This window comes from Anthonomus grandis, chromosome 12 (genome assembly GCF_022605725.1).
Source record: "Anthonomus grandis grandis chromosome 12, icAntGran1.3, whole genome shotgun sequence".
NCBI classification, from domain to species: Eukaryota; Metazoa; Arthropoda; class Insecta; order Coleoptera; family Curculionidae; genus Anthonomus; species Anthonomus grandis.
Window position 1 is genome coordinate 11,568,832 of NC_065557.1, and position 14,688 is coordinate 11,583,519.

General features: G+C 32.6%; 1 protein-coding gene across 2 annotated transcripts in view; it reads left to right on the plus strand.

The window, feature by feature from the left end:
* The first annotated feature begins 1,036 nt into the window (after positions 1–1,036).
* LOC126743110 (sodium/calcium exchanger 3) overlaps positions 1,037–14,688 on the plus strand; it is a 172,909-nt gene continuing 159,257 nt past the window's right edge. For both annotated transcript variants that reach the window (XM_050450073.1, XM_050450072.1), the window contains exon 1: positions 1,037–2,713. In XM_050450073.1, the coding sequence (XP_050306030.1) occupies positions 1,140–2,713 (1,574 nt within the window). In that variant the 5' untranslated portion in view covers positions 1,037–1,139. The remainder of the gene's footprint in view (positions 2,714–14,688) is intronic.

Sequence of the window (14,688 nt, forward strand, 5' to 3'; positions counted from 1 at the left end):
CAGGACATTTACGACGGTCTATTTTTAAAATTTACTAAGAAGAAATCCCTGCATTCTACTGCCGAATTGCGTTCATAAAACCATTTTATCAACTGAACTTTTTCGGAAGGGGTATAAATAGCCATATTGATAAATATTTAAAAAAACTAAAATAGCGCTTTAAAACTTAACAGTGCCGTATGCAATCATACAGCAAAATGAGGTCTGCCGATTGTGCCGTGCTGAAAATAGTAAATCAGACGATAGGAATTCGCCGCGTCGCTTAACAACTAGAAAGTAAGCGAAAAGCGGTGTTGTCATTTATAATGGCTATGTGTAGTTTTTTATTCGCCAACCTGTATAAAAAGCTCGCACCGCCGGGAGGCTAGTTCATTCGGAATATCGGCGCAACTTTTAAATCGGACATGATTAGTAGTAAATAAATATTTATAGTAGTCGTAAGTGATTATGTTTGGAAGTGTGGGTGTGTAAATAAATCAGTTGACTATTTTTGTGCATCTACCTAGATTTTAAATTAATAACCACATCGGTTGTGTACGTACAATTATAGATATCAAATTTTGGTACCAATGCTACCAATTATGCATTATTTAGTTCATTAAGTTAAGCTTTAAACATCAGTGAAGACTTCATAAATTGTAATCTAAAATCTAACATTTTAAAATTCTTCAGCGTTTTTTAAAAATCGTTTTGAAGATATTCTGGACTACGATGGTAAATCCATATAACTTTTAAGAAGAAGAAAAGAGAACGCCCCATATCTTCTAATGAACTGCAAGTCATCAGCAAAACTAATTATCCAAACCGACTAAAAACAAGCCTTTATCCTCTAGTTCGCTCGATGCTATCAGACTTCAGCATCTCTCAAGACTCAATACTTCAACCACAACAACAACAACAAACAACAACAAAAAAAATCTCAGCGGCCAGATACGCCTTATCAGCCTCAGTTGGGGCTTGCGCGACTCCCCTGGCCGCGGAATAAAATTGGGGGTTTGGCTCCCGTTCTGATGGTTTGCACGTTGTCTCACGAGCGTCGGGCCAGCGGGCCTTTACAGTTCCGTCGCGACGCCTGTGCCGTCCGTGTTATGCGGCGCCTCCGCCTCGCTTTCCGCCTCTTTTCGAACACGTCGTGAGCGATGTGGGACGCCAACACCTCCGCCAACCTCGCCAAAATCAACTGTTCCGACGGCCTGATCCTACCTTGTTGGCAACCTTTGGACGATGTTTCCCTTCTGGACAAAACCGGCCGCGGCATTCTCTATTTTTTATTTCTCGCTTTTCTATTTATTGGCGTCTCGATTGTATCCGACCGATTTATGGCAGCCATCGAAGTTATTACCTCGCAAGAGCGGGAGGTTTCCGTTCGGAAGGCAAACGGCGAAAAGCAAATCGTCGTGGTGCGAGTCTGGAACGAAACTGTCGCCAATTTGACCTTGATGGCGCTAGGATCGAGCGCTCCAGAAATTCTTTTGTCTGTTATAGAGATCTATGCTAGAGATTTTACTGCCGGGGAACTTGGACCTGGTACTATTGTTGGTTCTGCCGCTTATAATCTCTTTGTCATCATTGCCATTTGCGTTTGGGTGATCCCCAAGGGAGAAGTGAGAAAAATTAAGCATTTAGGGGTGTTCTTTGTTACTGCTACTTGGTCTGTTTTCGCTTATGTCTGGCTCTATCTTATTCTATGCTACTTTTCCCCTGGTGAGGTGGAGATATGGGAGGGGTTGATAACCTTTCTCTTCTTCCCATGCACGGTGATTACTGCTTATGCAGCAGACCGGCAAATCCACAAATTCATTCGCAAAGACTTCAGAATGAACAAGCGAGGGGTGATTGTGCAAGCAGAAGGTGTTGATAACTTGGAAATGGTCAATACTGAGTTGCTGGTTTTAGATGATGTCCATGAAGATATCAAACAAGAATACATTTCAACTCTTAAGGAGCTTAGGCAACAACACCCCCATACGGACATAGACGTTCTTGAAAAAATGGCCCACGAGATCCTTCTTAATAAAGGACCTAAGTCTCGAGCTTTCTATCGGATTCAAGCAACGAGAAAGCTTATGGGAAGTGGAGATCTAATGCGGCGAATCTCAGAGAGAGCCCAAAGCGACTTAAGTGAAGTTAAGGCAGAGTTACAGCGAGAAAGTGGAGTTAACGAATTCACGCAGAGCGGATCAAGAGTTTATTTCGATCCCAGCAAGTATACGGTCTTGGAGAGCTGTGGCCAGTTCGATGTTACAGTAGTTCGTAGTGGAAACCTTGATCTTCCCGTGACAGTAGAATACACAACAGAAGATGGAACCGCTCAGGCTGGTAGTGACTATGTCAAGTCTAAAGGTACCTTGCGCTTCCAGCCGGGAGAGAAAGAAAAACGTATATCCTTGGAAGTTATCGATGATGACGTCTTCGAGCCGGATGAACATTTTTACGTACGACTGTGCTCTGCACAGCCTGCCGGGAGTTTGGGATCGCCCATGCTTGCCACAGTGATCATCCTGGATGATGACCATGGCGGATTATTCAAGTTCGAGGCTCAGAACCACGAGTTGGTTGAAAGTGTCGGAACTTACGATTTGAAAGTGGTTAGATGTTCTGGAGCGAGAGGAAGAGTTATCTTGCCTTACCATACTGAGGATGGAACTGCGAAGGGCGGTAAGGAGTATGAGGAGCAGAACGGGGAGCTTATTTTTGAAAATAATGAGTCAGAGTAAGTGCTTTTTTTAAAGTTTTGTGGATATGACTTGAAAGGAATTCGTTATATTTCAATTTTTTTCGAATAGATGAGCTTTTAAAAATAAAGCTTTTATAAATGCCAAAGAGAAAATTGGGATTTATATGCATCAAACCCTTTTGGTATCCCAAAGGACGAATGTTTTTTAAACTAAACGCTTATTCTGGTTGTTTAAGAATCTGTCAATTTCAATTTCAATTTACGTCTTTGGACTTTATTTGGTTTGGAGAGAGCTATATGAAATTTTTCTTAGTTTTTGATTTTTATGCCATTTTGTCAAGATGTCTTTTTTAAAAGGTCTTCTTATATGTATATATTTTTAACGTTTCTGTTGACTCTATAAAACTCGTTACTCGTTATATATGTGAGACGTTATTTTGGCTGCGATATTTAAATGGCATTTTAAAGTCGTCATGATATCGATGTCATCGCCACTTTGACTCAAAAGTGCGAAGAGGAAGAAGAAAATAACTTAACTAGAAAAATAATAAAACGACTTTGACTGCCTGGAATGGGAACAAAATTGCTTTAAGAGTCTAACAGAAAAACAACTACTTGGATTATCTGGAGAAAGTAGAAGTATAAATTAAACAAGTGAAGGGGAAAAAAATACGTGGGTTTGATAAAATAATAAACATACCTCAATTGCCTGAAATAATAATACATTTTTCACTGCATAGAATTACAAAAATTTCTTTAGTATTAGATTCTAATAGTTAAAGCCTAAAGATATATGAATTTCATTCTAGAAAATCAGAAGAAATACAGATATATATAGATATATACAGATATATCCCAAATACCTTCATTCGCCCAGGAGATACGAATTTTTTTTCAAATGTCTATAAATCAATTAAAAATAACGGCAAATGCTTGAATTAAAATTAAAAAAAATTAAATAAAAGAAAACACTGCAAAGATTAGCACGGAACTTAGAATAGATTCAAATAGCTAAAATAAAATTAAAAATTCAAGTTTCATTCAATTCAGTTCAAAATCATGTAGATGTATAAAAAATAAAATTATTTAAGTCTATCAAGAAATAAAATTATTTAAAGTCTAAGAATACAAGTTTTCCAATAAACCCAAAAAAATAAAAACTACCTTTAAAGGTCACAAAGAAACTTTAAAATATTTCAATTGCTTTTGGAGGTATTTACAATTAAGAAGATCGCCAAAAGAATAAAGAATAGGTTAAATTACTATAAAATTGTAATTACACAAGAAGTGTTTTAATAATTAGGAATAAATTACTACTATTTCCGGCAGTACATTAAAATTACTTAAAATGAAATTGATTTTCAAAGTTGTGCCTATGCTGGACAAATCATTGGAAAAGATCAAGAACATAAGAAAACATTTCATCATCAAACATAAAACAAATAAAGTATGTCTTCAAACGCCTGGACGAAACTTGAAAATTACTTCGAAAATTGCGTAACATAAAATATTCAGAAACTTCGGATACACTAAATATTTTTTGAACTTTTTGAAATTTGGACTGAAAAATGGACTTTTGAATTTAAATTCAAAATTAGGTGGCTAAAATGTTGTCATATCTTGCTGTATCCTTTGACTATTTCCAAGATATTCATAGAAAATTTCTTTTCCATTTTTTTTTAAGAAATTTTTTTTTGAAGAGTGAATGATTGATAAGAAAGATACTTTCTTAGAAGGAATTTTTTTCTCCACGAAATAAAACGCCAATCTCGTTCAAGAGTGATGCATTTTGATGAGGTAACTTATCATTATCGGACTCGCTAACTAAAACTATCGGAACTAACTAAAACTATCGGAACACTAGTATTGCTGAGTCATTACATTACAAAATACATACTGTTACATTATAAAATTCTTTAAATTTACGAAAATTTTTTACTGGTGAACAACCTTTACGACCTTATCTGTGTTTGTCATTACTAATAACCTTGGTGTTACCAAAAGTTGGGCAAGCATACTATAAAATTGATTCAGACTGAACTGTTACATTTATTTGAACAAAATTAGAATAATCAGAGACCAGAAAATCTGTGTTTAGGTCACCAGTTCTATCTATGTTAGGTCATATCCGATACCAATAAATCTAGCATTTTCCTAAGAATTAGTAGAATATTTATAGTTTTAAGCAGATCGAATGAGGTTATTGTTCGAATTATCGAATAAGAGTGGGTTGTGTCCCCTGTTTCCAAAAATTCTTAGCCAGTGCAATACATTTAAAGTTAAATAGCAATTCATTTTTTAAGAATAATATACTAGTATTTAAATTCAAACAAAATTTCCTCAATTTTGAGCTAAAATAATATTCTAAAGTCCCGTTGCAAATAACCCCACATATATATTTCATTCATACTAAAATATAACATCCTATATATGTTCGTCTAAATAAAAGGCCATAATTTATCAAGTTTAAAGCCACATTTGTCCAAAGACTAAAATCCAAAAACAAAACAAGTCCTTTGGCACATTTCATATCTCAGAATGCAACGGTTTTAATATTCCCCGCGACCTTCCTTTTACATCCAGCACTATCTTTTGTTTCTCCATATGGATGATGTATGTACGTGCCTTTTCCTAGGACCGTCCGTTTGCACGATGTAATAAAGCGTCTAATGATAAAGCCCCGAATATATCATAGAACTATACGGTTTATTTGTTCGACTAGTAAAAGGGAGTTAGTAGTTTATATCCCTTTCTCGTTGAAAAAGATATTGAAGAAATTGAAAGGAAAACCCAAAATAGGGAAAATTTAATAAAAAATCATATGTTCTTAGTTTCATATGAAAATGTTTCTATTTTTCCTGTTCTTTCTTGGCTGTAAGCAGCAGTTCATATGTTCCTCAATCTATTTTTAGCCGTAATTATCCATTTTAAATACAATGATCTTTTAGATATAAAAAGCGTCGTTTCGTCTTTTTGATACTATCATCAACATTTTTTATGGTCAAATTAATATCATATCCATTTTAACACCAAAAGGGGTCTACGATTTTCAAATGAATATCAACATGAGGTTATACAAGATTTTTAAATCCAATTTATTGGTAGCAATACCCGAAAAAGTTAGATGGAGTTAGATGGAGTGAGGTAGAAATAGTTGGTTTTCCAGAACATCCCAAAAATAAAAATATTTTTTTTATTTTTGAAGGAGTATGAGAGCTGTCGATACAAAAATCAAATTGACTTTTTCCTCATAACAGCTAGATGGAAGTTCAACGTCAATAATGCGAAAACTATCCCATGAAAAGAAGTTACCACAAACTGCTGCTAGCAAATATTTCCCTCTTTAGATCCAGTAAACATCAAACATTTCAAACAAAAATTCGAACAAAACCTGACATCAGATTGGGATACCTCGAGACAGTTAAATCCACAAGAACCGAATAGAGGAGAGAATTATAAAGTATATAGAGAACTACAAAGGCTATTTAGACGGGATAAAAATCACCACATAGAATAAATATGCTAAGAGATCGAAAGCAGAGCTAACACCAACGAAACCCGAGATCTCTTCCAACGTATTAAGGCCATTATAAGAAAATTAGACCGAAAACGTGAAAGATAGAGGACAAAGAGGATGAAGTCATCAGTGAAATAGACGACATAGTGGAGGTTTGGCAGAAATACTGCGAAGATTTATATACACATGAAACAAACAATAAAGAATTAATACACATCCCTTCCATTGGGAAAATTAAAGAGGTCATCAGATCTTCTTGTTTATCCAATAATAAAAAGAAAAATAAATAGATAAACAACACTACATCTTAAAAGTCCAGGGTAACAATTAAAAGTTAACAAAATAGGAGAATAGTTATCTTTATGTTAAAAATATAAACAAAAAGATCTGATAATGCCTAATACAGAGAAAACACGAGTCATCTTTTGACATTGTATTGAATGCGAGACCTGTGACTTAGAATTTGATTTATTGTTTAATTTGGGCCGATCTCTTTGAGAAAAAATTGACTATTTGGTCTAGAATAAGAGTGCAGGTGTAGATAATATGAGCGCAGAAATGCTGAGGGTGGCCGAACGACTATCATACACTTTTATTTCTCGGCATAAAGGAATGTGGAGCGGCAGATCTTGAAAGACACCAGAGAATAGATTATGGACGTCTGAAAGATCATCGAGAAGGCAAGAGAGCTCGGAAACCTTATGTTTCTATGTTTCTTCGATTGCAGTAGAGCTTTTGAGTGCGTAGAATGGTCTCAACTCTGGAAAGAGTTACTAGACATACGATCTCCGTTCCTTCTCACACTGTTGAGATAGTAATACGACAATAGCATAGGAATCGGTCGATGGCTCTAAAACCTTTAACTTACCACGCGGCGGTCGTCAAGGATGTATCTAGTCGTCCTTGCTATTTAACATATATGGTTAGTTATTATAATACATAGTTAGTAAAGCTCTGGAAGGCTGGGAAAGGATCTATCTGGGTGCCTATATAAATCATAAGATTATAAACAGATTTAACAGGAAAAACAGCGCATGCCAAAGCTACAAAACTAACTAAATTAATAAAAATTTAGAAAGATAACCACATTACGAAGACATGATAACACAAATGCAATTTATTTAATTTTATTTTAGACTACTTGAACTTCTCTTTGTCATATGCGCAGTGGAAGCTTGGACTTTGAGGACTGCTGACATTAAAAAGCTAAATGCCTTCATGATTTTGGTGGGGTGAAGACTCCCTGGTACAACTAATATTTCCACAGTGAAAGAATTCTCTAAACTTTTAAAATAATTTTCATAAAGGAATTCAGGAAAGGCTGTTAATAACACTAGAAGGAAGGACGACGATTTGGAAAAACTACTTGTGCAGGGGAAGCTGGAGAGTAAACGATTTCGAGAACGCTCCCCAAGACGATGAATCGACCAATTTAAGGAACTCATCATTGTTACGTTTCAAAAAAACATCAGGTATGCCTCAGGCAGGGACAAATAGAGGAAGATTGCCCAAACCATAACTTAAATGGCAACCATGAGATCACGACATTTCAACCATGAAGTATATGACTATAGAGAGAGATGGGAGGTAGTACCAATTGCAGCAGAGCTATGCAGAAATGAGTGAAACAACAACACAGATGAGGACACCAAGAACCGATCATAGTGAAAAGAACGCCTTTTCAAAGAATACTGCCTGGGCAATACCAAGATAAATTATACAGGGAAGGCTGGACAGGAAACGACCTCGAGAATGCTCCCAAGGAATTCACCGTTGCTCCATTTTAAGAAAACAACAAGAATGCCTTAAACAGGAATAAATGGAGGACCATTGAGGTATATGATTATAGAAAAAGATAAGAATCTATATTTCTTAATGATCAATTGAGGCAGAGCTACGCAGAAAAATGAAAACAGCGATAAAGGTAACGATACCAAAAACTAATAAGAGTCAAAGAAAAGCTCTCATCAAAACATATAAGGTACCCTGCAGTTTTCAATTTTTTAACTTTTTCTTTTAGTTATGTAATATCTCCTAGACAATTAAATTTTTTCCTTTTGTCCTTTTTTTACTGGAAGGACTGCAAATTTTCTGTAAAAATTAAGTATTAATTAAAAGAGCAATAATAATAAGAAATACATAGGGAAATTATATTTTAAATGCCAATATACAAAAATTACACAATATATAAGACAATAAAAAAATGGTCACCATATACCAATCTTCAATAATTAAATTTTTAATTTTACTTGAAAAAAACACTCATATTAATTTAAAACATAACTTTTCACTTTTCCCACCCCATTTCCCTAACGGAAACCAATTTCACTTGAATTTACGACGTATTCAAAAAACGAACAACAATGCCAGAAATCTCACACGTATAGAATTGCGAACGTTACAAAAGCAAGACATTTTCACGTCGTGACTATAATAATTGTTGTTGCCGTTGGCATGTCTTGATGGCTCCAAGAAATGTTTAAGAGCATGCAACATGCCCTTTGGACACGGAAAACTTTATTGTTTCAATACAAGGCGGAAGAGCAACTAAGTAGGCAATGGGTAACTTTGGAAAGTGGCCTTTTCGAGAGAATTAGGTCAGAGTAATGTTCATAATTGCATGGTTAAAAGCATTTGATTTCGTGCATTATATATTTCGTGTAATATAGACGCGATATTTTATAAGGACGAAAAATTATGAATAAATTAGAAAAATTGCTTAAAAAACTAAGAAAATTGGAAACGTAGGAAATAAGGGTTTAAATGCAGAGAAAAAAATTAAGATGGCATCAATGATTAACTATTTTCTTTGGTCTGAGCGAAACAATCCAGACATTTATGTACTATATTATTTATGAAACACAACTTCAAATACAAGAAGTTCAGTCTTTTCTTTTATAAATAATAGGATTTTCTATGATAATTCAATAAATATAATAACTCGTTTTTTTAAAATAATTTTTGACTAATATTAAGTATTTCGAGGCAATTTTGTTAAAAGTTGTGTCAGCTCCTCAAGTTTGGCTTTTAAATCTCTTATATGGATTTTTTTATATAATATGTTTTTTTGCGTGAAGCAAATAAATTATTGTATTTTCCAGAAAATTGCTAATTTCCTGTTCCACAAAATTGAAAAAAATTATATTTCTTGCAGAAAACTGAAAAAATAATTCTCGAACGAACTGGAATGGCTTTGAAATATCTAAAAAAGTAAAATAAACTTTGCCGTGACAGATTTTTCAGATAGGTTAAGTTATTTCTTATTTGTAGAAAGTTTTTTTTCATAATTTATAGCATAGATTTAAAATACAAAATCTATTAATATATAGATGTTTTATTTCTTGGAAAAAATGCAGGACTTTTTTTTTGGCTGCCTGTAATAAGTAAAAAAATTAAAATCGAAGATTTTTTTACCTGGAGAAAAAATATAAAAATACAAGCTTTTTTGAAAAACTGCTTGTTTTTTTAAATAAAATTAAACCTTTCAAAACTGTTGTATTTACCAAACAAAAACGAAATTACTTCTACTAATTGCGGTTAAAAAATTAAAAATATAAATTAATATGGCTTATTATTGTTTCCAGAATATTTTTATTCCGTCCAGGCATTTACGAGTAAAATTTGACTAAATTAAATTAATAAAAAACGATTTCTCAAAACAATCAACAAATTGCGGCTACTGCTTCTAGATTATTAGGTTATATTTTCAAAAAAATGTGGTGTTTTTAAATATTAATTCAATTATTTGCCTCTACAATTCAATTATTCTCGGTCGACTTAACTTTAGAAGCGTAATATGGAACCCAAAATATGATGTCTATATTAATCATATAGAAAGTATACAAAATAAGTTTTTATAATTCATGTCAATTATGAATCATTTTTCCAGAAAACGGTGCAAAATTTGCTCGAAGCCATTTTGGTGTATTGTCACTTTCTGGTAAACGGCAATTAACAGATGCGGTGTGCCTTCAATTGGTTAACGCTAATTATACTGTTCCTGAAATATTGTTGACTGTCTCTTTGAAACTGTCTCTTTGTTCCTCAAATTAATTTAGGATCAAACTAAGCTTTTTTTTATTCCATTTAGGAAAACAAATTGTTTACAGAATTCTCCATTGTGCTGAATAACAAAAAACTGGAGACACGTTTTACAATTCAGTAGCTTTTTTTTATTATGCCAAAACTAATTTAAGTAATGGTGTAGTTTTTCTCGCGATAACTGTAATACGTACATAATTTAAGTTTTTTTGTTAGAGTATATCTATTTTTTGTAGTACCTATAGTGTGAAGTTAATTTTGTGATACTATTTTGAGTATTTAAACCTATTTGTATTCCTACGCTCACCAAATAAATAAACAATGTGTCAAAAAAAGTTACTATGAACTTTTGAGAAATTTAGATCAAACATTTTGCTAGAAATAAGTATTTATTTAGCTACATATACATACCATAGGAAAACGAAACTAAATTATAGAAAGTATTAGAAAGTATTAAAAAGGCATAATTAAAAGCAATATTTTATTTCTTAGAAGAAATTACAGGATTTTCTTTTTGACTGACAAGAATAAATAAAAATTAGCACCAATATCTTCCGGGTACTTAAAGATCTTTTTGTCTAGAGAAAAAGCAGAAATAAGTTTGTAAATTGCTTGGTTTTTTTTTAACTTAAAAGTTAAAGCAGTTAAAAACTATTGTATTTATAAACAAAAGCAAAATTACTTAATAGTAATAATTGAACTCTGAAAATCGAGAATTAGTTAATTACACATTACAATAAATTATTTTTATTTTTATTTAAAAAAAACACAATACAGAATACACATAAAAACCTAAAAGGAATACGATAAAAGTTGTCAGGACTATCTTATCATAATTCTGATACCAGATATACATCAAGGTTAATATAGGTACACGAGAGAGTTGAATTTAGGGCAGATTATCATCACTGATATCAATCTGTCAATTGTCTTCTCCTATCACATATATCAAAGTCAGCTGTTAGTATTCAATGTCATATAAAATATTCTGTGACAACTATCAAATAACACCTTTTTTTAAAGTCATCTGACAATTGTGTAAATTCAATCAGACGTTAAATGTCAGAACTGTTATGTCTTAATTTAGATAAATGTACACCAAGGGAGGAGAATACGTTATTTAGAGCAGGTTATTATCATTGATATAATTGTCGTTTGTCATCTCCTATTACGTCGGCTATCAGTAGTCGATGTCATCTACAATACTCATCTAAATGTCATCTTAGTCTATCTAATTAGGGATGCGTAAAATTATTTTATGACTGCGTAAAAGGTATTCATAGAGACCCATACCAGAGCATCATTTGAGACAAAAGTGCAACAAGTATCAAATGAATATTTTCTTACATCATCTATTAATAATATAAATGTCGAAATCCGCTATTTAATGTCAGGACCGTCTTATCATAATTCAGACACCAGATATAGATTAGGGCTAGTATAGATACACGAAAAAGTTGCATTCAGGGCAGATTATTGACATGTATTTGGACAAAATATATTTATAGTATAACGTATTAGTATGGTCGTCATGGATAGTCGTAGTACAAAACGAAAAAAATAAAAAATATTAAATAAATAGATGAATATTTATAACATAATAAAATATTTCACAAAATAAAAATCATAGTACATACTGCCAATTAAAATAATTAAATGAAAAAACATATACATTAAATAACCACAAATAACTTAAGTTTGATACACATAAATATTATTCTATAAACCCTCAGCATAATTTTCTGCATTAGTATTGAAAAGATACGGTGTTTTTTTGGCAAAAATAGCTAGTATAAGAATATACAGAGCTGGAACCGTGAGTAAATTAAACCCACTGAAATGAGGGCTAAGTAGACGAATAAGTATGCATTTTACGGTAGCTTTTTTGCAACAAAAACTGACTCTCACTGAGGCCATTTACATACATAACAAATAGTACTGGACCTAGGATTGAGCTTTCCACCTTTGTTTCCAGCTTTGTTCCACCGAAGATGTCGCTAAAAAAACTAGGTATCCCTCCAGACTCAAACTGTTTGTTTTTAGAGCTATAATCCTGGCAACCTTTCCCCTCAGTCCGCAGTTGCCAAGGATTGACAGCTACAAATTATGGCTTATCGTGTCGAAGGCTATGCTCAGATCAAAAAAGAGTGTGGTAACTCTTTCGTTTTTGTCAACGTTCTTAAACATGATATATGCTTAAAAATCGCCAACTGAGTCGAATGATTATGCCTAAATCAAATTGGTTATTAGATAAATAGTTCATAATGCGGATATAAATGACCTTCTCGAAGGTTTTTGATTTAAAAGAGGAGAGATATGGATCGATAAATCCTTATTTTTAAAAATTGGTTCTTTTGCCCCTTTTAGTTTTATTAGAAAGATTCCAATATTTAGACAGACATTTATTATATGAACTAGAGCAGCATCTATATGTTGACTAACTTTTTTCAATATTATCATCGGTATTTCATCAAGGCCTGCAAAGTATTTATTTGACATGCATTTAAATAATATGATAAACTGTCGTTGAATCTGTGGCAAAGAGCAAAATATTAAGAATTTCCTCTAGACAATTTGCTGGAAGCAGAAGAATTTCTCCGAAAGCATGCTGGAAATCTTCTCCATATTTTCAATAATTTGATCATTGCTAGTTTTCAAGATGATCGGTTTAGAGGACTTTGACTTGTTGGAGCACTGATTGTAGATAGTCGGTTTTAGTTTTATTGCTTTAACACTGATTCTTAAATACATTTTATAGCTTATAATTTTCCATATCCATTTTTTTATATTGATTTTAAACTGTCTCGCTACTTGTTTTTCCTAGACTATACATACGTAAAGATCTCTAATATGTCTAGAATAATTTTTAATTTGAAAGTTCACCCATTTTTTATCATTACCGGTTTTTATTTGGTGACTTAAAATCATATTCGATCAAAAAATAACGTTGGAACAAGATATATTAAAAAAGTCCACCTGAAGGCAAATTTTGCCCCGGGCAGAAGCAGAAAATTAAGACAGTATTAAACAAACAGCTCTAAATACACTCTTTTTACATATTATTTTCGATAAAAATCTTAATATTAAGCTAAGTAAAATTAGGCTTGAAATATGTTATATGCATGAAGCTTTACTCTGTAGCTGAACAAGAAAATATGCAAATATACACTGGTGCGCTCTTTGAAATATTCGACTAATATAATACAGAAAGAGATTTTCTTACTCTCTGCTCTGCCTTTTTCTTCGAAACTTGTATTTTAGGAGAGGGTCTTTAGATTTTTATCGAAACAAAATAGATTCTCGAGGAGCATTTGTCTATAATAGAGTCACAAAAATAAATTGAAAAACTAAAATGAGCTTATTTCTTATGAAAGAAAACTCGTGCTTATATTTTTTTCTAAACTGCACCCATCTAAACATAAAGTGAGAAAAAAACAATTACAATATCCCTGAGAACTTTCTGCTCTAGAAAATAAACGTACAGCATTAATTCAACTTTATGTCAACGAAAACTTATAGGAATAAGTTTTTCGCTGTCTTTTATTCGAATTTACTTCGCAAGTTTCTTCCCGGAGGGCTTTATCTCTAAGTTGAGTTTAATTCCCAATTTTTTGCCGTTTCGTAGGAAATTTGAATTCAGGTCCCTCGGTAATGGTAATTTGTTAACTTTAGCGTAAGGATCGTTAGGTAAGGCATAAAGTTTTTTTCGGGTTTGGGATATTTACGGGAAAATTGCTTTTGTTTTTTTCACGCAAAACATAATAGCGAAATAAAATATTCAGTATTAAAATGGAACATTGTTATGTATTAAACTTTTATATTTTCGAGGTATTTTGAAGTAATTTTTTACATCTTGCAATAAGAGTATTTTAAATTTTATACCAGCCGTATAGTTTTTTTATGTTTTTCAACATTTAAATCAGTTTTTTTCCCAAGATAACTTTAACATAATCCGGTTAATCGAGGAGCTAGTTTCCAATTTATTCCAGGAATAGCAAAATCGATTGAAAAGAGATCCTTTTTTCTACCTCTTTCGAGATATCTGAAGTCATTTTAAGTTTTACTAGTAATTGAGATATCTTTTTTCCTATGGATTGTTGAGACATAGTAGGTTAGATATTTACCCTTTAAATAAAATAAACAACTTCATCAATACTTCATGTATTATTAGTATACAGGATGTTCCGTTACATAATTTACTTTGCAAAATTTTCGTATCTAGTGGTACATTTTAGCTGTATAATTTAAGATAAATTTCTCCAAACAAAAGCAATACATAAAACCAATACGTAGGATATCGACCGTAATACCTGGAATAATGCATTCAATTCAATTATTTTCCTGGAATTGGAAGCCATTATTTCGAAATGGTTGTATAATTTTATTCCATTCGAAGCTTAAGTTTTTCAGCAATTTTTTATTTATGTTGATTTGTTGTACTTTTAATGCTTTT